Source organism: Garra rufa, chromosome 21, assembly GCF_049309525.1.
Source record: "Garra rufa chromosome 21, GarRuf1.0, whole genome shotgun sequence".
Lineage (NCBI taxonomy): Eukaryota > Metazoa > Chordata > Actinopteri > Cypriniformes > Cyprinidae > Garra > Garra rufa.
Window position 1 is genome coordinate 13,388,194 of NC_133381.1, and position 25,090 is coordinate 13,413,283.

The 25,090-nt window shown below is 35.8% G+C and overlaps 1 protein-coding gene across 15 annotated transcripts in view; it reads right to left on the minus strand.

Annotated features, from left to right (window-relative positions):
- Positions 1 to 25,090, minus strand: part of nrxn3a (neurexin 3a) — a 384,050-nt gene that overhangs the window by 352,516 nt on the left and 6,444 nt on the right. For all 15 annotated transcript variants that reach the window (XR_012341102.1, XR_012341101.1, XR_012341100.1 and 12 more), the window contains exons 3-5: positions 19,896 to 19,913; positions 16,528 to 16,557; positions 16,296 to 16,307 (exon numbers count right to left, since the gene is read on the minus strand). Coding sequence is in view for 12 of the 15 variants with exons in the window: in XM_073826841.1 (XP_073682942.1) it covers positions 16,296 to 16,307; positions 16,528 to 16,557; positions 19,896 to 19,913 (60 nt within the window). In the remaining 3 variants the exon portion in view is untranslated. The remainder of the gene's footprint in view (positions 1 to 16,295; positions 16,308 to 16,527; positions 16,558 to 19,895; positions 19,914 to 25,090) is intronic.

A 25,090-nucleotide genomic window follows, 5' to 3' on the forward strand; every position in this document is an offset into this window, starting at 1 on the left:
AAATAAGGGTGCTTCATGATGCCATAGAAGAACATTTTTGTCTAAATGGTTCCATAAAGAACTTTTAACTTCTAAAGAACCTTTCACAAAAGCGAAGAAGGTTCTTTAGATTATAAAAAGGAAAGAAAGAGATGTTTCTTTAAAGAACCTTTCACTGAATGTTTCTTCTATGGCTTCGCTGTCAAGAACCTTTTAAAGCACCTTTATTTTTAAAAGTGTTCGAAATGCAGTAAGGACATCATTAAAATAGTCCATGTGACATCAGGAGTTGAACCATAATGTTATAAAGCTATGAGAATACTTTATGTGTGCAAAGAAAACAAAAGTTACGACTTTATTCAACAATTTATGCTCTTCAACATGGTACTACTGTGAACCCGCATTGAAAACTGACATGGAAGAGAAGAAATTATTTAAAAATAATAATAAAGTCACATTTTAGAAACTCCCATTCCGGCGTAATAGTCAAGGAAGTTTGCTGCTGTAATAAGGCTGAAGCAGGAGCAGTAATACCACGCAGCACATGTGCAAATGCTAAACTAGCTGGGAACTCATTTATGATATTACTCTGCCTGCTTCGGCCATATTACGGCAGCAAACTTCCTTGACTATTACGCCGGAATGGAAGTGTAGTTCCTAATCTTATCAGCCTAGAAACTCGCAGCTTTGCATTTCCACCGGTCTTAGTACACGATATAACTACAGAAGAGTCAAGTTTTAAATAGGACAAATATGGAAACTCATTGGTCATTTTGAACGCGATGCTATTGGTCTAATAGGATTCAATGATCTATGCTAAGCTATGCTAAAAGTGATATCGCCAGAACAGGAGAACGGCTGAATGGATTTCAAAACGGTAAAAATCTAATTATTAACCCAGGGGGAGTTGGAGAATGAGCCTATTTCCAAAAAAAGTGGAGTGTTCCTTTAAATATTTGTTAGTGTTTCTCAATGTTGGTATTCTAGTAGCTTTATAAAATTAAGGGAGAACCACTGAAATCACATTTTAGACTGTTTTTATCAATGTCCATAATACGTTTTGAATACCGGGCCTTGAACAAAGTAGTTGTGTTGCCATCTATGAAGAGTCAGAAAGCTCTTAGATTTCATCAAAAATATCTTGATTTGTGCTTTGAAGATGAACGAAGGTCTTACGGGTTTAGAACGACACAAGGGTGAATAATCATTTTTGGGTGCACTATCCCTTTAAGATGTTTTCACCATCATACTACTTTTAAATTAAGCTTTGCCATCACAGGAGTACATACATTTTTTAAATATACTGTATTAAAACAGAAAACAGTCTTTCCAGTAAGTCATGAAAAGTAGGCTTTTAATAACCGAAGCTTACAGACTGTTCATCAGTATTCTAAAGTAGATCTCCTGGTGTCTGGCCCCTATGTTTTCTAAACACAACAGATGTGTGCACCAGATAAATTACGTTCTGCCCTCTACTATTGACTTTGCCTGAGGTAAAACTGTCTTTTGGGCCAATGGGATTTCTCAACTGATTTACAGAAACTACTGATTATATCATAACACTATTAAAGAAACAACATTTGATTTTTTTTTTTCTTGCCATCAGCTTCCACTGACACATCTGTACGAAAACATACCGACATCTTGTGAAACGTCAGTAGAACAATTTGATCTTACGGTGACTTGCGTTATAAAACATTCAAGTTCTGAATTGCGCACAGAGGGACACAGTAATTGCCCTCTGATGAAATATTGCTTGCTCTAAAACAGACAATCATCCTTCATCATTGTTTTGCCTGGCTCTTGTTGGCAGGGCATCTCATCTGGCTTGAGGTCACAAACTCTATTCTTTCACAGCAAGACCAGATCAGGTGACTATCTCAGGCTTCCAAAGCACTGAGGGGGGGTTACTCACACCAAACACGGGCACGACACCGACACCGGTTGCTTACGCCGTGCGTGTGTTCTAGGAAAGAGAAGAGCAGGAAAGAATAGATGTGTACAGCGTTTAACCAAAAGCACAGGTCAGAGTGTCCACAACAAGGACAGGATCCTGTCTCACAAACGCACACTTACAGTGATTCCAGGAGGGAAAGTGTGATTAAAATGTTTAGTGGCCAGATGAGCAAAAAAATAAAATGGTACAAACTGAAATCAAGCATTTTAAATGCTACAGGTAAACCACAATATTAAATTCAACCATAAAAACCAACCGGATCATGACGAAAACATACCTGTCTGAACTTTTTCGCAAGACACAAAATACGTACCGCCATGTATGTTTCATGATATATTCGATGTGAAATGTCCACTAAAAGAGTGTTTTTTTTCTTCGGAACAGACGAACATACATATGGTACATTTTATGTGACATTGGTTTTGTACGCGTCACCGCAGTTCTTATTTGAAATGTCCGTTTAGTGGCGCTATAACTCTAATGCTCTGTGATGTTTTAAAATAACGTACCATCTGCACTATATCTAAACCTACCCAATAGTATGAAGGAAAGAAAATGTGACTTTCAGCTTTTTCACTGGAGTTGTACCCAAGGATTCTGCAACTGAAGTCAAATTTTGTGCTGGCTGAGCTAACAAGCAGGCTTGTTGTATCAGGAAAGTGAAACATATGGAGCTGTAATCATAATTTTGTAAAAAAAATTATTACAAGTGCTCACTGTTTTACCGCATCTAGTGTTAATTTCTGCTGGAAACTGTAGTGATTTGTACTTATTGGTTTTTGCATCTTGTGAAAAAGTTCCCACAGGTACCATTTCAAAATGAGATTGGGTAGATAAAAACAATTCTTATTTTTGAAATTTGCTATATATTATATTTAAAGGGATTGTCACCCAAAAATGAAATTTTAATTTTTTCAGTATTTATAATACATTTTAATTTAAATGTGAAACTAAAATAGTCATTTCTTGTAAAACGCACTCTTTTTACAGTGTATATTATATCATTTTATGTTGTATATAATGTTAAATATTACGAATATAAAATATATTAACCAGCACCTATTATGCATCCCTTGTGAAAATTAAAATCAAAAATTAAAACCTGTGCAGGTACACAAAACAAGCCTTATTCTCTGCTTTTTTTTTTTTTTTTTTGTTACTGTACAACCTGCTGTTGAGCATGTGTTCGGTGAAGTCCAGTTTGTGTGTGTGTGTGTGTGTGTGTGTGTACACAGACTTAAGGTTCTCAAGTCCAGGCCAGGGCTGACCTGCTTCCTCATGGCCCTTTGCCCAGGCAAGACTCATGCATATTTCAAAACGCACACAATTCAAACGGTGCTCAGCACATACACACACGGCAGGTTAGCCAGACTAAGGTAAAAAGTGGGTCAGAATCTGCCATCCACCCAGAGATTCCTCCGGCAGTCATCAGAATCAGGTGTTGTGAAATGTAGGAAATAGTGCTATTATTTTTAAGAAAATAAATTAAGAAATCACATTTTCGTCTTTAATACCCCACTTTATATTCTCTACATGAGCTAATGGATATGGAATGAGAAAACCACACATGTATCCAAGTCTGACATCAAGTGGCACTTTCTCAAGCAGGACTTTTGAAGTCGAACGGAATGCAGCATAATTCTCAAAGCTATTCTCAGCCTTTAAGCTTGTCCACACATTGTGAGAAATGCCTACATGCAATACTTCATTACGAAGGTTTATATTATAAAAGCGTGAGGGAGTACTATGACGCATCTTTTAATCCTGCTTTTGGATTATAACAGGAAAGGAAATTAGCATTAGGAAGAGCTGCGTGAGGATTTCCATTGATACACAATCGTGCACAAAAATGTCCATTTTGGTTAGATTTAGCCAAGACCAGGGAAACCAGGCCAGGCACCATGCTAACACACCACCCCAAACAAACAGCTTGATAGGAGTTACCATGGCAGCCAGGTTCTGCTTGAGAGGGGTATCGATTACTAGCAGGTGTAGGTTGTCTCATGCATATCTACACGCACACATTTACTTAGCTATCTGGATAAAGACATAACACAGACGTCTAAAGCTCATTATATTTACACTGTAAAAAATGACCATGATTTTAATGTTAAAAGGCAGTAAAAGCTACAGTAAAAACCTATTAATTGGTTAACGGTAAGTTCCCCTACTATATATGGTGAATATATTGAACATGCAATTTTACGGTAGTATACAGTTTTTGAAAGTGAAATATAAATATATATAAATATATATATATATATATATATTTACCGTGAATTACCGTAAATTATTTACAGGGGCATGCGAAAGTTTGGGAAACCCTTGCAGAATCTGTGAAAATGTGAATAATTTTTAACAAAATAAGAGAGATCATATGAAATGCATGTTATTTCTTATTTAGTAGTGTCCCGAGTAAGATATTTTACATCAAATATTTAAATATAGTCCACAAGACAAACAAAAAGCTAAAATTATTAAAAATTACCCCCTTTAAAAGTTTAGGAACCCTTGGTTCTTAATACGGTGTGGTTTCCTGGATGATCTATGATTGTTTTTCTTGTTTTGTGATGGTTGCTCAAAAAACCCTTGTTTGTTCCAAACAGTTAAACTGAGCACTGGTTATCAGAAAAATCCTCCAGGTCCTGCAAATTCTTCAGTTCTTCAGCATCTTTTGTGTATTTGAACCCTTTCCAGCAATGACTGTATGATTTTGAGATCCATCTTTTCACACTGAGGACAATTAAGGGACTCAAACACAACTATTAAAAAAGGTTCAAACGTTCACTGATGCTCCAGAAGAAAACACAATGCATTAAGAGCTTTTTGAATTTGAAGATCAAGGTAAATTGTACTTAATTTGTCTTCCGGGAAACATGCAAGTATCTTCTGTTGCCTCTGAAGGGCAGCAGTAAATGGAAAAAATATATACATTTCAACAAAATAAGAAAAATTTGGACATCTTCATCCTGTTCAAAAGTTTACATCCCCTGGCTCTTAATGAACTGGGTTTCCTTCTGGAGCAGCAGTGAATGTTTGAACCTTTTTTAAATAGTTGTGTTTGAGTCCCTCAGTTGTCCTCAGTGTGAATAGATGGATCTCAAAACCATACAGTCATTGCTGGAAAAGGTTCAAATATGCAAAAGATGCAGGAAAACTGAAGAATCTGCAGGACCTGGAGGATTTTTCTAAAGAACAGTGCTCAGTTTAACTGTTCAAAACAAACAAGGGCTCATGAACAACCATCACAAAACAAAAACAAAACAAAAAACAGTTGTAGATCATCCAGGTAACCACACACAGTATTATGAACCAAGGGTTCCCAAACTTTTGAAGAGGGTTATTTTAATAATTTCAGCTATCTTTATTTTATTTTTTATTTTTGTCTTGTGGACTATATGTAAACATGTTTTATGTAAAATATCTTACTCAGGACAGTACTAAAAAAAATAACATCCATTTTGTATGATCTCTCTTGTTTTGTTAAAATGATTTACATTTTCACAGATTCAGCAAGGAGTTCCAAAACTTTCCCATGCAACTGTAGCTAAGTTCTGAGTTGTAAACACTTAAGCACCGTCTAAATTTTATCAACCTAATACACAAATTCATTCAAACTTTACCGAAGCATAATACTAAAAGCATTGGAAACATTACCATCTACCTCAAATTAAGATGAACAGGTTCCAAAACCTGTAATGGTGTCTTCACATTTGGTCCAAGTGAGGTACAGCCCTGAGGCAGCACTTTGCTTAACTAGTTCCTCCATGTGTAGCTCAATATGTTCTGGAAATAAGCAAATTTTTAGTCTTGTACTAACAAAACTAGACCTAAATAGACATGAAAACTATCCTACTAGAAACAATTTCTAAAAACTAAAAAGGAAATAGTCCTTAGGCAATTTAATACGTAAATGAGTTTGTTTCTTCATCACAACAGATTTGGTGAAATTTATTATTACATCACTTCTTCACCAATAAGTTCTCTGCAGTGAATGGGTACCGTCAGAATGAAAGTACAAACAGCTTTTTTTGTCTTTTTGTTTTTGCTCAGAAGCGACGGTTTAAAGTTAAAACTCCATAATGATTGATTTGTTTCTTACAAACATAGTTTTTCACTTCACAAGACGTTAAGTCCGGCTATGTGGCTATATTCCATATTTATTTACAGTATATCAGTAATACACTTAATAAACAGTAAATAAAGATGCTTACCATTTCCAACATTTATACTACTGCAAGCCTGCACAAACTCAAATAACTCTCGATCAATGCTGTCTAATAGTGCTAAATATGCTCATTTCGTGCTTGTCACAATTAAAGAGTGATTGTGGGAATGAAAGCCCTTTGCTGTCTCCAAGAACACAAGGTAATGAGGATCAATAGGTGCATTGCTGGACACCAGATGTTCACATCTGCCCACTTCTAACAACGCAATTACAGCTTGGCACTGTATGACCTCTGTGCAAAACCAGATATCTACACTCGGTGACTCACATATAAACAACCATTAATACAAAAACATGCTTTATCATGGTTATTTAAAAATAAAATATTGTCTTGACCATTGCAATGGAGAAATCATCATAAATGTGTGTATAAAAATGCTCCTGGCCTATGTAAGCCTTTTTTGCCTTTGCACAACATTTAGAAAATATTTGAAATATTACATATTTCATCAAAACGAATCCCTTTAATTTAATCCCAAAAACATGCTTAAAACATGCATAAGCTTATGTATCAAGTAAATAAGGTTATATCTCTTTATTGTTTTACTCTATAAAAACTAGAGAACTCCATTAGGTCTGGCCTGGTCTTATTTTTGTCAGTGTCATAAAGACAAGTTGTGTCATTTCTGAATCAATTTCCATTACTGAAACATGACATTTTCAAATGACAAATAACAGGCCGATGCTATTCACTCTGAATGTGAAAAAAAAACCTTATTACTGTCTGAAGCAGAACATTTTCAAAAAGATGTAACCAAGTGATTGAGATGTCTCAAAAAAGAATGAGAGATACAGTACAATACTTTCAAATTCTGTATGTGCAGACCACCATTTGCTCCAAACCCGCCTCCTCCTCCTAGAACGGAGAGGTTAAATCTTACTAATTGAAGTGGTTTTAAATAAGCAGTCCTTTTTGCAAATGTGCCTCCTACTTCTGCATGTCTGATGAGACTGGCCAAAAATATCCTGCATTCATCAGTCAGAATACATACAGACATGCAAACAAAACTGTAAGTCATACGTTTTCACAGCGTTTCTTTCTTTTTGTTCATTTCAAAAGAATAAATGATAATGAAAAAATATGCAATAAGAATAATAATTAAATTATATGTGACCCTGAACCACAAAACCAGTTATAAGGGTCATTTTTTAATTTTACATTGAAATTACATTGTCTGAAAGCTGAATAAATTTGTTTGTTAGCATGTATTAGAAAATCTGGAATCTAAAGGTTGCTAAGTAATCAAAATATTGAGAAAATCAACTTTAAACTTGTTCAAACAAAAGTTCTTAGCAATACACATGACTAATCAAAAATTAAGTTTTGATATATTTATGTTAGGAAATTTATCAAATATCTTCATAGAACAGGATCTATACTTAGTAGTTCACATCCAGAACAAAAATGTACAAATAATGTACACACCCCCTCGTCATCCAAGATGTTCATGTTCATTTCTTTCTTTTCATTCGTAAATAAATTATGTTATTTGAGGAAAACATTTCAGGGTTCCTCTCCAATATAGTGGAATTCTATGGTGCCCCCGAGTTTGAACTTCCAAAATGCAGTTTAAATCCAGCCAAAAAAAAAAAAAAAAATAATAATAATAATTTTGGAGAAGAAAATGAGATGGAAGTTTTTCGACATACCCTAACTGTCCTAAAATGGAAAACTGAGACCTAGACAAGATAAGCGTTTAAGGTTAAAAAGTATATAAATTGTATTTTATTTTTTAAATAACCGATCGTTTCACTAGATAAGACCCCTCTTCCTTGGCTCGGATCGATTAGAGCTCTTTGAACCTGCATTTAAACTGTATTTTGGAAGTTTAAACTCAGGGAAGAAGTCCATTATATGGAGAGGAATCCTAAAATGTTTTCCTCAAAAAACTATTTTTTTTACGACCGAAGAAAGAAAAGCATGAACATCTTGGATGTCAAGGGGGTAAGTAAATTATCTGTAAATTAATGTTCTGGAAGTGAACTAATCCTTTAATATCCAAATGTAAAAGATATATATTTTATATTTATTTGGAATAAAAGAAAAATCGATCATTTTGACCCATACAAATGTATTTTTGACTATTGCTGCATTTCGTTGCCTTGTACTTGTACATGTGTAATGACAATAAAGTTGAATCTAATCTAATATACCCATGCTGCTTAAGACTGGTTTAAGTAATAACATTACTATTAAAACCAAAAAATAATAAATATATCATGTAAGCATGTAAAACCCTATTATGCAAACCAGTTTGTGAGAGCAGCATTTTCCCATTTTACCCACAGTTTTCCATGCATCTCATTTGTTTCTTTTTGTTGATTTCATTGTGTCAGGAATGGCTATTTCAACAAATAATTAACAGTTTTTTGTTCAGCGGGAAACACCCTGGCTGGTCCATCACTATCAGAGTGGTAGCCTTGTTCTCTTGTTTTGTCAGGGACAAAAGACCGCCACAAGCCAGTTGGACGGGAGGACAATAATCACATTTAGCCATAATCAAATGGCACTTGTTCCCTCTGGGGACCAGAAAGGAAATCGTTGTGTACAGTAGCTTAATATGTCAGGTGTGACTCAGGGAAATTGGAGGCAATTATGGGCATAACTGCATTCAGATGGGTGGACCTGGGGGTGGCAGAGTAAGGCTTCATTTTTTTGTTTGTTTGTGTGTATTGTACATGTGTGTGTATCGGGTGTGACTGATGTTCTTTTCGGTGTTGCGCTGAAAAGAGCCTTTGGGATTTGGAAGGGCTGTGGGGAGGGGGCGACAGCGAGGAGTTCTATTGTGTCGGTTACAGCGTATGGAGAGGGGGGAGATCATGGAGGGGGAGGTGATGAGGCTATTTTGTTAAAGGACGCCCTGTGTGGCTGGTCCTGATTACACAAGAGAGGCCATCGCTCTCTGATCAGCAGACAGCCGGCAAGGTGGCTCAATCAGGCTTTCCTAAGAGCTCTTCCTGCACCGATGAGGCCTGAGGAGTCTTCAGTGCATGACATTTAACACACACAAAAAAAAAAAAAAATTATGGACAACATGAAATACAAAACACGACTCGGCAAGTTATCGAACAGAGGATTCATGCTTCATTTCTCCTCCGAAAACACACTCTGTATTTGCTTAGAGACAACATTTGTAACATACTTTTATTAGGAAAGTAATCAGGGTCTATTTTACAAGTAGGCTCACCACATTTGTGGCATTAAAAAGTGTGTAAACTGTAGATGAATGGAAAGCGAATTCTGGTTAGACAGGTTTGTTCAGTGAATGACAGAGAGACAGAGTGACCGAGGGATTAGTAGAGCAAATGGAATTACAGGCCTCCCAAACATGTGATAAAGATTTCATTATCTGGCTCTCACACACACCATGTGTCACCTCACTGTCAGGGAGAACTGTCTTCAGATGTGTGGTAACGGAGAACTAACGCTGTTCGATGCCATAAAAACATCCCACTCTGAGGAACAGGAAGGCAAGTCTTTTGTACTGCATAAAATAAGGTGCAAATATGAAGAAAAAAAATAAATAAATAAAATCACAACAGGACTCTTCTTTTTGAATTTGTAACAGTGTTCATTTTGACAGCAATTTTTGATTTAGTTTTAGTCAGTCTTTTGACTAAAATGCCATATTTTAGTCATCTAAATTGTTTTAAGTTTTAGTCTAGTTGATTAAATATCGTAAGATTTTAGTCGAATAAATCTACAGTAGATTTAGTCGGCTAAAATCTAATGGGTTTAGTTACAGTGTAATGCATTTATTAAGCATTTTTCTAAAATGACCAAACTCATTATATACTGTAGGTTTCATATTAAAGGGATAGTTCACCCAGAAATGAAAATTTGATGTTTATCTGCTTACCCCCAGGCCATCCAAGATGTAGGTGACTTTGTTTCTTCAGTAGAACACAAATTAAGATTTTTAACTCAAACCGTTGCAGTCTGTCATCATATAATGGCAGTCAATGGTTACCAAATCTTTAAGAGTAAAAAAACATACAGACAAAACCAAATTAAACCCCGTGGCTCATGGTGATACATTGAGGTCTTGAGACACATAACGATCGGTCTGTGCAAGAAACTGAATAGTATTTATATCATTATGAGGCGCGCTCACAACATGGCGCTTCAATGTGCTCTGGCAATGTAGTCAGTGAAAATTCAACACTCCCAGATGAGTTTAAACAAGGAAACATAATCTTTTAGTTTTTAATCGGTTGCCAGAATCAGGATAAGCACAAGTAATTACCATTTTGAGAGGCCAATATGCACTATGTAAACAATAAGTGACGTATACTCGCGACAGATTGCTTCCGCGCGTGCATCTATGCACCGGCTCTTTTGAACGCGCTCTGGACAGTAGAACGTTGCAGTGAATCAAAGGTAAATAATTATATAAATACTGTTCAGTTTTTTGCACAGTCCAATTGTTTTGTGTCTTAAGACTTCAATGTATAGTCACGAGCTGCAGGGTTTAATTTGGTTTTGTCTGTGTATGATTTTTTTTACTCTTAAAGATTTAGTAACCATTGACTGCCATTATATGACTGACAGACTGCAACGGTTTGAGTTAAAAATCTTCATTTGTGTTCTACTGAAGAAACAAAGTCACCTACATCTTGGATGCCCTGGGCGTAAACAGATAAACATCAAATTTTCATTTTTGGGTGAACTATTCCTTTAAGGTTTTATCATGATAGACACAGATTTAACTGCTGTGACATGCAACCTGCCTTTATATTAAAATTAAATGAAACCACTTCTCATAAAGAAACAAGAACATGGTCTTCTTTTCAAAGTTATAAAGGCTAATTATGCATTCTATAACAACTTGTTTACCACATTCTTCATTCTTTCAAGCAGACATTTATTTATCTTTTGTTGCTTCATTAACATCAATGCCACAGCCAATAGCAACTAAATTAGGCTGCTGTCCCTTTAAAACCGGATAAACGAATGTAATATACTGATAAACGTCTGATATGGCGAAATTCTCCCAACTGTTTACATTCACCTAAGATGTAACCGAGTGCCTTTACATGAATACTTGTCATCTAATCATTTATGTATTTCTGTGTGTGCTTTATGAGAGGCGCTCAGAAAACTGGACTGAAGTGAGTTCTCTTTTGCGTCGTCAAATTTATCCATATGTCTGCTCTTCTCTCACTCCCAGATATTAACAATTTTGGACGTTTTATTTAACTTGTGTCCTGCAGGATAGATCACTAGGCTATGATACAGTTAAAATGTACGCATCTAAGTTCCTAACCACGCAGCAGATTCACTCAGAATGAATCTCTTTCTAAATCGTCCCTCCCTAACATTTTTTTCTCGTTTTTATTCGCTGACGAAAATGTAAATAGATGAAAATGTTTCGTTATCATCTCGTTTTTGTCTATAAAAAATGTTGTTGACAAAAATCGTCAATGAAATTAACACAGATTTGTCAATATTAAAGCAGTCAGAGATGTTAGTTCGGTTTGGTTTGAAAGGGAAAGGTTAAGTTCGGTTTGTAATAGAAACGTAAAAGAGCTTAAAAGATTTGAAATGGACAGGAAAAGGGAAAAAATTAAGGAAACAAAATAAAAAGAAATACAGAAAAGGGTAGGGAAATGGATAAGGAAGAAAGAATATTAAAAAAAAGAGGGAAAAAAAAAAGAAAAGAAAAGATTTTAGAAAGAGCTGATCAGTCCCTGCCTTCTCAAGGTTAGGAAGCTGGGTACATCCTTAATGGAATCAAATCTGATTAGATAATTAGCATAGTATTTGCATAATGGCACTGCAATTCATTACCTTGCATGCGAGTTCATCAGCATAGCGTGAGCTACAGTGTTTCTACTCCCCTCTGTCCTGTAACAAAGCTCAGACTCTCCATTGCCGTCCGAAAAGGTCAACTCATTTACTGCCTCCTGTACCAACTAATATCTATCAAAGACTCGCACACTTGCGGAATGCCTTACGAAATCTCCGGGTGGTCTGAACCAGAGCCACAGTAACCAATCTAACCGCTGTGCGACGCAGACAATATTTGCAGACTTGTACTCATTTAATTTCACTAAAATGAATATTTTTTGCAAATGATTTAAGATAATAAAAAGGAGCAGTTGAGAGATACTACATTTTACAGATCTACACTGTTTTGTAACAATTGTCTTATTTGTGTCTACTTCTAGAAATCATCTAGACAAAACTGATACTTCATTCTAGACTAAACTAATACTTCAAAGAACAAATGAGAACTCCATTAGGTCTTCTAATTATGAAAGCAAAACCTCTGAGAACCAAATGTTCCTCTGGGAAAATAAAAAGGAAGTTGCATCATAGATAACAGACGGAAGCAAAGAGGACAGAATCAAAAACAATGCGGGACAGGAAGTCCCGAGAAACCCTTCTTCATCTTTGTCCTCTGACTTTCTGTTGTTTGCTGACATATGCCTGTGCCAGAGAGAAGAACAGGGTGCTGACTGATATGATTGACTTCAGACGGGTGCCGAAGAATGGCGTCCGAGAGCCCTGAGATACGCAGACATGAGCGACAAGCCCTGGGCTACCCAAAAACAGCTGCTGCCTCTCACTTCCTCTTTTTATGGTACTGCAGACACAACACTGTCAAATATTACAAAGCATTACAATTAGAAACCTTTCTGAGGTATAACTGCAAGAGGTTTCTTAGAAAAGGTAAAATTAGAAGAACATTTCGAGATTTCCGTGCTGTACAAACTCGAGCTGCGATGACAGGTGAAGGGAAGAGACGCGGGGATGGAAACAAATGCAGATAAATAAACATTTCGTTGCATCGTTCAGCATGGCGGAGATGCAAATGGGCTCCTAAATGGAAGCCCTTGTCATCTTAACTTGGGCGTACAGCCAGGCTGATTTGTAATAATGTCCCTCCGTCTAGCAGAGGGATTTAACAGGGCGGTAGCGGGAGAGACAGACAGTGTTGGAGACAGCGCTACAATACAAACGCTGTCGATGCAACGCAGGCAAATATGTGCTAATGCATCCGACTGGCTATACGGTATTGTCGGCCTGCCAGGTTCTCGCTGACTGAGCTAGGTTTGCAAGTGGAATCGCAGCATATGCCTGGATTTATTTTAGTTCATATCAGCACTCGTGCAATAGAAAGCCACACCCTTTATACTGTACTATGCATTTCTAATGTCCAGTGACTTTGGGTATTTTCACACTTGTTTTGGATGACCAATTTTGACCAATTTTTTCTAAGTGAACCCACAAGTCTCAATTCATTAATTTAGCAGGCACTTTTACCTCAAGCGACTTACAACAAACCAACAAAATCCAGTATACAATGGCAAGTTAGAGTAGAGGTGCAACACTTTGTTTTTACAAATTTTTTGTCCCTTTAAGTTACCAAACTGACATATAGTTGAGGTCAAACATTTACATACACCTTGCAGAATTTGCTAAATGTTCATTATTTTACCAAAATAAGAGGGATCATACAAATCATCATGATATTTTCTCTTTAGTGCTGACCTGAATGAGAAATTTCACATAAAAGACATTTACATATAGTCCACAAGAGAAAATAATAGTTGAATTTATTAAAACGACCTTGTTCAAAAGTTTGCATACACTTGATTCTTAATACTGTGTTGTTACCTGAATGATCCACAGCTGTGTTTTTTTTAGCGGTAGTTGTTTATGAGTCCCTTGTTTGTCCTGAACATTTAAAATGCCCATTGTTCTTTAGAAAAAAAACCTTCATGTCCCACAAATTCTTTGATTTTGCAGCATTTTTGTGTATTTGAACCCTTTCCAACAATGACTGTATGATTTTGAGATTCATCTTTTAACACTGAGGACAACTGAGGGACTCATATGCAACTATTACAGGTTTAAACGCTCACTGATGCTCCAGAAAGAAAAATGATGCATTAAAAGCCAGGGGTGAAAACTTTTGAACAGAGTTAAGATGTGTACATTTTTCTTATTTTGCCTAAATATCGTACTTTTTAAATTTAGTACTGCCCTTAAGAAGCTACAGAAGATACTTACATGTTCCCCAAAAGATCATCAAATTCAAAAAGTGCATTGTGTTTCCTTCTGAAGCATCAGTGAGTGTTTGAAGCTTCTGTAATACTTGCATATGAGTCCCTCAGTTGTCCTCAGTGTGAAAAGATCAAAATCATACCGTCATACTGTTGGAAAGAATTCAAATACACAAAAATGCTGAAAAACCAAAGAATTTGTTGGACATGGATTTTTTTCTGAAGAACTGATTTTACTGTCCAGGACAAACAAGGGACTCACTAAAAAAAACAACAACAAAAAAACAGCTGTGAATCATTCAGGAAACAACGCAGTATTAAGAATCAAGTGTATGTAAACTTTTGAACAGGCTCAGTGTTTCCCCTACCATTATCTTAGAATGTCTATGAATGGCGGAGACGCGTTTTTTTTACTACACGCATACTGAAGCACACGTGATGCTCCCGCTAATTTTTGGCCTTTGCATCTCACATGAACAGATAAACTCCATCTCCAAAGCTGCTGTGAGTGTCACTTTTACCGTTTCATTTGAGAAAACTAGCATTACTTTTGTACAGTATAATGTAGGTGTTTATATATTCCTATTTAAATAATTGACATAAAACAATATATATGATAAAAAATAAATATTACAACAAGATTAACCACTTAATTGTAAAAAAAAAAAAAATACTACAATTATTATTTAAACGTTTTAAACTGAATATAATTTTTCTTCCACGTATTGATTTTAACAGTAAACCTCTGTTTGTTTGCCAAAAATTAACAGGGTTTATTTTTCATTTGATTAAAAATAAATAAATGTTTATGCTTTCATTTGATTATCAGAAAAATTAAAACACACGAGAATTTCTAAAAAAAATAATAATAATAAAAAGCAAAATATTGTAGAGCCCTATTGTTCAAAATGTTAAAATAGAGAGTTTTGGACTTATTTTTTTACTGAAATAAATGTTTTCACTATTACACAAAGTAGGCTAAAGTACTGGGAAAAAAGTAACGTTGGCTACCGGCAACACCCCCCCCCCCACCCCCATCCCCTTTTTTTAACCACAAATGCAAATGTTGCACTAGATCTGTAATGTGCATTATGTAATCATGTTGGAAAGGTCAAGGCAGAGCTAGTGCAAGATGAGCATTTGTGGTTACAAAGTATATACATTTTTTTTTTTTTTAGAAAATGACCAATCGCTTCGCTAGATAAGACCCTTCTTCCTCTGCATTTTCAAGTTTTTATAATCAGCCATTACCAACTGATCAATCCCTAAACAAAAAGCATACTCACAAGTTTTCACATTTGCTGCACCAACAAAACAAACCAACTCTGAAGCTCAATGTACTCAGGTCTGCACCAAAATCATTTGGCAATCACCCTAAAATCCTGAGAACTTTCAAATAATTCAGCTATATTGTGTATGCATGCACACTGGTGGATGCATTGAGGTCCTGCAAAGAATAAAGCCAATTCAAGGCCTTATCTATTGAAGAATGAAGCAATTTGGCCAGTCCGAGACATGCTGAAACATTGGATCAAGACGGCAGGATGACATGTGGTACAACAGCGTTCCACAGGGATGCTCAGCCCAGCAGCAAGTCAAGGCTAAATCGGGCCCATCTACAAGCCTCCCAAGAGAAGCCAGCTATGAAATGACATGACAGCACACATGTACTGCCAGACTGAAATATCACAGTTCTTTCTTTCAAAAAAACACGAAGAGGAAGTCATTGTGGCACCTGACTGAACACAAACACAACATTTCTCAAAACTCCACATGCAAGATCCAAAGCACAACAAACACTGCATGGCAAATAAAGCATCATTCATGGTCTCAAGCTAGATAAACCCTCACGAGACCGAGTCATACTGTGCCGTTTAAGCATTTTAACAGCTGATACAAATATCTACTGGGTATAAGACCACCAGGGAGGCAGACGCAACAGTTCAGACCATTCAATCTGCAGTCAGAGTACCTTTTGTGTGTTTGTCTTCAATTAACTCTCATTTAATTATACTCTTGATCCAGTCACCCATGGTGAGCAGCTATTAGTAAAAAAGTACTAAAAACCAGAATGTAAACACACGAGAGCACAACTTGAGGAAGAAAATGGTTCTGTACCTTTGCCTTTGGCTTGAGAAAGGAGATGGAAAGGAACAGAGAGATAGAAAGTATCCGCAGAAGGCAAGCATGGAGAGATATGAAGAAACGGTCAAAGCACAGTTCACATCTATGCATTCAAGGTTCAGAGTTACAGTTTAGCTCATTCAGTGCACAGCAATTCAGTTAAATCATGCATGCAATATAAAATCAATCACAACAGATTGAATGCAAGTGAAGGGCTGTGGCATACCTTGATCCGCCATCATCATGTGCGCAAATCCTTTGAGAAACGGAGAAAGCGACAGAAAGAGGAGAACATCTTTAGGTATGTATCAGAGTGTACAATGACATCTCATCTTTGCAGGAGGAAAATGTTTATGAGCATCTTACAATAATGTTTTTTTTAAGTTGACAAAGCATATTTCGCAGATTTTTGGAAATTATTGGTTTAACTTTTTTTTTTATTCGACTATAAAAAAACTATTTAAATAGACAAAATTACATATTACACTGCCGATTAAAAGTTCAGTAAGATTTTTAATGTCTTTTCTGCTCGTCAAGATTGTTAATTTGATTAAAAATACAGAAAAAAATTTTGTGAAATATTATTGCAAGTTAAAATAGTGGTTTTCTATTTTAATATACTTTTAAATTTGAATTTATTCCTTTGATCCCTATAAAACAGTTTTTTTCATTCTTTTTTTTCTTTGATAAATGTAATACTTTTTTTCAGAATTCTTTGAGTAAAACACTAAAAAAGAACAGCATTTTTTTATAGAAATCTTTTGTAACAATATACACTACTGTTTGAAGTTTGAGGTCAGTACTTTTTTTTTTTTACTTTCTCTGTTTGAAAGATTCATGCAAGGATGTGTTAAATTGATCAAAAGTGATATTAAAGGCTTAAATTGTTAGAAAAGTTTTTATCTTAAATAAATGCTGTTCTTGTTAACTTTTTATTCAAAAATTCCTGAAAAAAGTATCACATGTTCCAAAAATGGCAGTGTACATATATTCATTTTTGAAAGGTTATTTGGAAAAACTTCAGATTGAGAAAATACTCTAATAATTTTAATAGTAAAAATGTATATAGTTTTAGATTTTAATTAAGTTTTTTTATTTTTTTATGTAGGTAACTTTGAGATTATCCAGATTATTACTGTGCATCATTTCATATCTCTACTCTAAAGAATTACATATTTTACTCACATAATGTGAGTTGTAAAGTGAAATTGTTTTTTAAAATATATCATGAATTAGGGCTGGGCGATTATTTCGATTTTTTCGATTAATTCGAATTTACGTTTTAAGACGATTTAATTTTTTATTAAATCGAGGTATCGCGATTTTTTTATAAATATATATGTATTCAGAACGGAAAACAAATAACGCGTTCTGGTAAAATAATGCGAGTCACTAAGGGGACATGATTAGCTGCTTGCTAGCAAGTTAGCCTGTTACATTACAGTACATACAATTTCACTTACCACATAAACAGAGTAGAGAGATGATTGAAGACAATGGTGAATTATTTGCATATCAGGGCTCTAGAGTGCGACCTAATTTCTCAATGGTGCGACCCGCCATTCAAGGGCAAAAAGAAACTACTACGTGCGACTATGAAAAAATATTTAGGAGCACCATGTGAGACTGACCCGACCAGCATATTTGTGTTTGCGCTGAGTGGAGCTTCAAAGGTTTCTATGTGTTTTGCACGTTGACTAATGTACCTCAAGTGTAGAGAGAGTGTAAATAAGAGACTGATTGGGCAGTAGCTTCGTTTATTATAATAGAGCTTTGTGAGATTGCGAACTAAGATGAGTGACAGCTTTTAATCATTTTTAAGGGAGTTTGTAAACGATATATTGATTTATTACAACAGTTAAATAAACAAGAAGTTATTAAGTGACTTACATTGTCTGACTATAACACTATTGCCTGATTTTGCTCCATTTCGTCGTCAAAAGTGGTCTGAAACAATTCACAGCTGAGCCGCTGCGCATCTCCATTCAAACACAGCGGTGTTTCGTTTATGAATGAACGTGCGTTTTTAAACGAATCTAGTGAAATGATTCAATTCCCCATTCATAAAGAGTCACTTGCTTTATTCTTGAATGAACCATCCGTTCGAACGAATCAAATGAATATGATTCAGTAATTAAATCAGTGTCTTACCACCACCTGCTGGCAGATCGTTTCAGTTATTTAAATCATTTAATATTTCTGTGTTCAAAATTGTATATTTTTGTATACGATATAAGTGCAAGAGAAAAGTATGGAAATATATATTTTCCTCCCATCTCATATTTATTTGTCTTACAAACATTTACTGTGTCTGGTATGATAAGAATGGGTCCTGGTGGAAAGCAATCACTGGTGCAGTTGCAATGTATACTGCAAAATATATGGTGCCCAATGCCCAAATATATTGTGGAAAAGCTGGGGTTTCTTTACATGCACAAAATCAATTTTAAATCGTAAATCGGATTTTTTTGTGAAAAAATCGGGGATTTTATTTTTAGGCCATATCGCCCAGCCCTATCATGAATATAGTTAAATATACAAAAAATGGGTGTATAAATTATTTTCACTCAGAAACTTTAAGATTTGACAATTAAAGGTTGTATCAGCGATTTATAGCCTAAAACATAAAGTGTCAATTTCAGCTGACCTTTCTTCACGATCCGCTCGCTGCCTGACCAATAAATTGTCTGTGAAAAAAACGCGTCTCTCTGGTCAGCCTAGGGTCCGAGATATGCCAAAAAAACAATCGGCACTACCAACCTTTCAACACATAAACAAACAGTGTTCCAACCAATCAGCGTCAGGGGTTTGGTGTTGTGGACTTTCCTACTGGTGCTGGGATGTGAGGGAGGCGGAGCGAAAGTCCACAACACCAAACCCCTGACACTGATTGGTTGGAACACTGTTTGTTTATGTGTGGAAAGGTTGGTAGTGCCGATTGTTTTTTTGGCATATCTCGGACCCTAGGCTGACCAGAGAGACGCGGTTTTTTCACAGACAATTTATGGGGCAGGCAGTGAGCGGATCGTGATGAAAGGTCAGCTGAATTTGACACTTTATGTTTCAGGCTAGAAATCGCTGATACAACTTTTAATTACAAAGAAATTGCTAGTAACACATTTAATTACATGTGAAATTCTGAAGTAAAAAGACTGAAATGGTATTTCCTTGTAAAACATACTCCAACAATCTTTGTTTTGTCTACAACTTTTAAAATTAAACTTTTAGTGAGCCTATTTATTGTTTAATATAAATGTTACAATATACAAGTGATTAAAGTGATATATTAAGTGATATATTAAAGTGATTAGAGTACATTTTTTTATGTTATAGATCTTATTGTGAACAATTCATTCATATAGGTTTAATTTTTAAAAAATTTTTATATCTATTGCCACATTTGTTTCATCACAATTAAGTATTTTTCCATTACGGTTATTCTGTACCTATGTGAAGACAGCAACAGCATGTTTGAAAACATCCGTTTATGTCATTCAAACTGTACATGTGAATAACATACAGTATGCACACTACATCTTTCACTACATGTAAAAAAACAACTCTAATACTGCCTTTTGGATATTATCAACTCACCTGGGATGCTGTTGGCCTCTGACGATGTTGCAGCAAGGAAGACACAATGGAAAGAAGAAAAAAAGAGGAGAGAAACATTGCAGCCATTAGAGCCCACTCATATTATCTTTGCATGAAAACTATCATGCAAACTCTGACACACTTGCCAGCATGCACCGAGCAGACTTCTGCCCTGTGCATGTACACAGAGAAACCCTTAAAACGCCCCTTGCATCCATCCGCCCCCTCTTCTTTCTGGTATATGAGAAGGGGGGGGGGATCAGATCTCTGGTGTATGAAACACCAAGACACACCAACATCTAAGAGGTCTAGTTCATCTTCCATGTCTAACACACACTCCCAAAGCCCACATCCACGCCAGGGTCATAAATCCAAACAGGCAACAGAACCTGCTCCCTTTAGAGAGGGTTGTGGATTTATGGGACGCTGATGTTTGTCTAAAGCACTGTTCCATACTCAGAGCCTGGTAGCGTTTACTCTCATTGTAGACACACGCTCGCTCTCTCTTTCTCTCTTTTTGTCACAGGCCGCCTTTGGCACTGAAGCGCTGGGCTGACTCATTTCATTAATGCACTCTGGTCGTCTCCCAAACCAAAGGGCATCCAACACTGATAAACGGGCATTGCAATGCTCTGTGTGATGAAAAACAGCTAATCTACGATTTTTCTAATCTGTTCTGGCTAGGGATGATTCACGATCATCCGAATCCCACTACTTGATTAGTGAGGTCAGCAAATTCGTAAGCTTTGATATTTTTAGCAGTGGTGCTTGTATTGTGTTCAACTTTAGCTGTTAAACATGGCAAAAATATCTTAAGATACAGCTATTATGCAGCATTTAGGCTTAATTTTTTTTTTATTTGACTATTAAAGAAACTATTACAAATTACACTGCTGTTGAAAAGTTTGGGATCAGTACGATTTTTAATGTTTTCTTTGTAATTTTTTTTGTAAAAAAAAAAAAAACAGAAAAAAAAACAATAATATTGTGAAATATTATTGCAATTTAAAATAGTGGTTTTCTATTTTAAGATTCTTTAAAATGGAATTTATTCATGTGATGCTAAGCTAAATTTTCAGCATCACTACTCCAGTCTTCATTGTCACATGATTCTTCAGAAATCATTCTACTATGATGATTTATTATCACTGTTGGAAACAGATTTGCTGCTTAATATTTTTTATTTTATTTATTTTTTTGGTATCTGTGACACCCTTTTCAAAGTTATTTGACGAGCAAAACATTAAAAAGAACAGCATTTATTTAAAACAGAATTTTTTTGTAACATTATACACTACCGTTCAAAGTTTGGGGTCAGTAAATTGCTTTCTTGCTTTCTTGCTTGCTTTAAAAGAAATTAATATTTTTATTCAGCAAGGATGTGTTTAATTGATAAAAAGTGATAGTAACTGTTTCCAACATTAATAAATATAAATTAGCATATTAAATGACACTGAAGACTGGAGCAATGGCTGAAAATTAAAAAAAAATGATTTTAAAGTATATTAAAATAGAAAACGTATTTAATATTTAATAATATGAATTTTTTCTGTATTTTCGATCAAATAAATAGAACTTTGATGAACATAAGAGACTTCTTTAAAAAAAAAAACTTTATAGCATATAGCATACATTTATTAATATTTAGCTAACTTTGAGATTATCTAGATTATTACAATGTATTATTTCATATGACTCTAAAGAACTACAGATTTTACTCCACAGATTTTATTTTTTAGTACCAGACACCGACAGGCTGAAGAACCAATTTATCTGTTGCCAGTGCGCACACAAACTGCAGCTAATACAGAAAATTAAGGGAAACCTGATGGGGTCTGCCTCCATGAAATGCTTTTAGTGCAGAGTAATTATAGCTACATTAGACATTAATTTAGTCCTGTATGTGTTGATGTCTGTACCGACTGAAAATGCAATATGTTGTCTCTCATGGTCCCTCATTTTCGGGACACGTTCCAATGTGTAAGTGTGCGTCTGTCTGCCGTGCTTGTTAAAGCCTGGTACAGGACATTAAGTCCTCTGATGAGATGCATTAACCTGGTGGGGAAAGTATTAGGATGTGATTGGAGAGCGGGGAATGCTGAGATACACTCAGGATGTGAGAGCCATGGTGACTTGATTGATGTGCTCAGCTCTTGAGTCGACCTGTACTGAAGTTCTGGCTGGAATATGAATGTCTATATGCACTGTCAGCCTTCTACAATGACCTAGTTTCTCAAAAACAATGGCGAAACAGAAATTAATGTTTAGTAGCGTAGCATTTCAGTAGATGTTTTTCTTGATTTCTCGACAGCAACAGGTGAAGAGTGTTTTACTAGTTTAATCTAGATTCACAACTGTTTCTCAACATATTTAGACAATTTTCTAAAATAAAAGGAATTAAATTATAAAATTTTTACATTTTCCGGACAATTTTGTTCAAAAAGTTCAATATACTTTCACAGTTCTCTTAGAAACAGCAAAAACAGCCCCCTCGTCATCCAAGATGTTCATGTCTTTCTTTCTTTCCTTTTTGAGGATTTCTCTCAAATATAGTGGAATTCTATGGTGCCCCCAAGTTTGAACTTCCAAAATGCAGTTCAAATCCAGCTTCGAATGGCTCTAAATGATCCCAGATGAGGAAGAAGGGTCTTATCTAGCGAAACGATTCGTCATTTTCTAATAAAAAGAAGTTAGAGAAGAAAATGAGATGGGAATTTTTCGACATACCCTAACTGCCTTGAACTGGAAAAAACAGACTTCATGCAAACCTAGACAAGATAAGCTTTTGAGGTAAAAAATTATATAAATTCTAATTTTTTTTAGAAAATAACCTTTTTACTAGATAAGACACTTCTTCCTTGGCTGGAATTGTTTAGAGCTCTTTGAAGCTGCATTTAAACTGTATTTTGGAAGTTTAAACTCGGGGGCACCATAGAAGTCCATTATATGGAGAGGAATCCTGAAATGTTTTCCTCAAAAAACATAATTTCTTTACAACTGAAGAAAGAAAGACATAAACATGACAAGGTGGAAAGTAATTTATCTGTAAATTTTTGTTCTGGAAGTGAACTAATCCTTTAATAAACCATAACAAGAACACGTTTGGAGAGTCTTATCTTAAAAGAAAACTCTAATTTCTATATCCTCATAATGCACTTTTGCTTTGTTTAGGGATGCACCGGTTGACCGGCCATAAATCGAAACCGGCCGGTTTTCGTTTTTATCCCGGCCGGTTTTTTTCCGGAAGTGTGTACGCGGGCCGCGGCGTTCGATTCATTTAGAAACATGTCACTTGTGTGGAGGTTTTTCGAAATCTGTGAGCAGGACGTGAAGATTGCAATCTGCAATGTCTGCAAAGGACAGCCGCTTTCCTGTGCTCGCTGAAGTTGCGCGAGCGTACCTGTCCTCGCCCTGCACAAGCGCGGACAGCGAACGTTTGTTCAGCTCAGCTTCTCACGTGACAGATGAAAAAAGAAACAGACTCACTTGTGACAAAGCTGAGATGCTTCTTACTTTACTTTTGAAAAGCCAAAAATAAAAGTCTGTTCTGTTAAGAATGATTATTATTATTTTACATTAAAATGCCTGTTGGCTTACTGTTTTACTTTACTAAAAGCATGTTTTACTTATTAAACTGTATTTAATTTAATATTTTTTTATTTATTTAATTTTCAGATGTCAGATGCTATTGATTCAATAGCCAAAGCCAGTTTGGCCTGTTAAATACTAAATAAACATGTTGTTTATGTTGTTTACTTGCATAACTTATTGTTTTTGAAAAAATCGGAAATCGGTATCAGAATCGGCCAGCTTGCTTGTAAAAAATCGGTATCGGAATCGGCCATGAAAAATCATGATCGGTGCATCCCTATAGCTTTGTTTACATTAAAAAACACATGAGGAGATTTGTAAAAAGTGGCCGGCTTAAACATAAACCTCAGCGTACCAATTCAGCGACCATCCGCATGGGAAGACAGATTGAGTGTTTGTTTGGCTGCCAAATGTTTATTATTCTAATCCGCCAAAAGATTATGCGCTTTCGCAAATGATGTAGCGCCGTGGCTATCACGATTTTCACAGAGCGAGGAACATACGCCACGGCAACGCAAAACAGTTCCGAGGCCATTTTAGCCATCTGGCCATCGAGAGCGGTGTCAGATTGTTGTTGCCGCTGCTATGGCAATTGGATTCAGTCAAACGTACGTAAGGCTAATGCTTAACACTTCGGACCAGCTTGCCATATGGCTCCGGCCCGATATTTATTACCCACGTACAGATGTTTCAAAAGCCTGAAGACACAAGATTAAGATGGAATTAAGATTGCTCAGTGGATTTTCGTAATGTTGTTATCAAACACTGATGTCACCCATTAATGTGTCATTCCACAATGCTGGTTTTGATTTGGATTTGTAAAAGATGCCAGCAGAGAAAGTTCAGCTGTAGTCTTACAGAGCCTTCCCCTGTGCACCAATATAAATGGCCTCCAAAAACGGTTTATTTATTCTTTTATGATTGGCTGAACTGATTCCCAGCATTCAAAGCCATCAAAGCTGCTTTTACGTCTGGCTTTAGCCCCTATCAGTGGACTGCAGGACCCAGTCAGCCAAACAAGATGGAGAGGAACAACGGCTGTAAATCAAGCCCAAAACTCTGTTCTCTTTACAGCCTATAAATCTAACCCTAGTGCCCGGTCTTTTACACATGCCTCCTTCTCTCACTTTCTCCTTCTTGTGCTCTGCACATGCATATACATTCAGTTCTATATAAAATACCTGAGTGCACAGATAACATTCTGGTTTTTAATCACATTCAGTAATTGTGTAATTAAGGAGAGAATCACAGGAGAGGTTGTGTCTACAATGAGAGTAACATCTCAGGGCTCAGAGCACTGATCACCGATCAATCACCCAGCTTAAACACTCCAATCACAAGGGGGAAAATAAAGTTTAGGCCTAATCAAGACAGGATACATTATACACATAAGATTCTGCGATTGTTTTCTTGCTAATTAAAATTCATAAATATATGTTTTGTTGTAATTTAAAGTATCTTTAAAGCAAATAAATATCAAAAGAAGCAGAGAAATAAAAAAAAAAACAAAAAAAAAAACATGGTGTACCTTTTATTACCATCAGGATCATCTACCAGGATCTAAAACATGTTTCATGGGGAGGAACTCAAAGTTGTGAATTTCT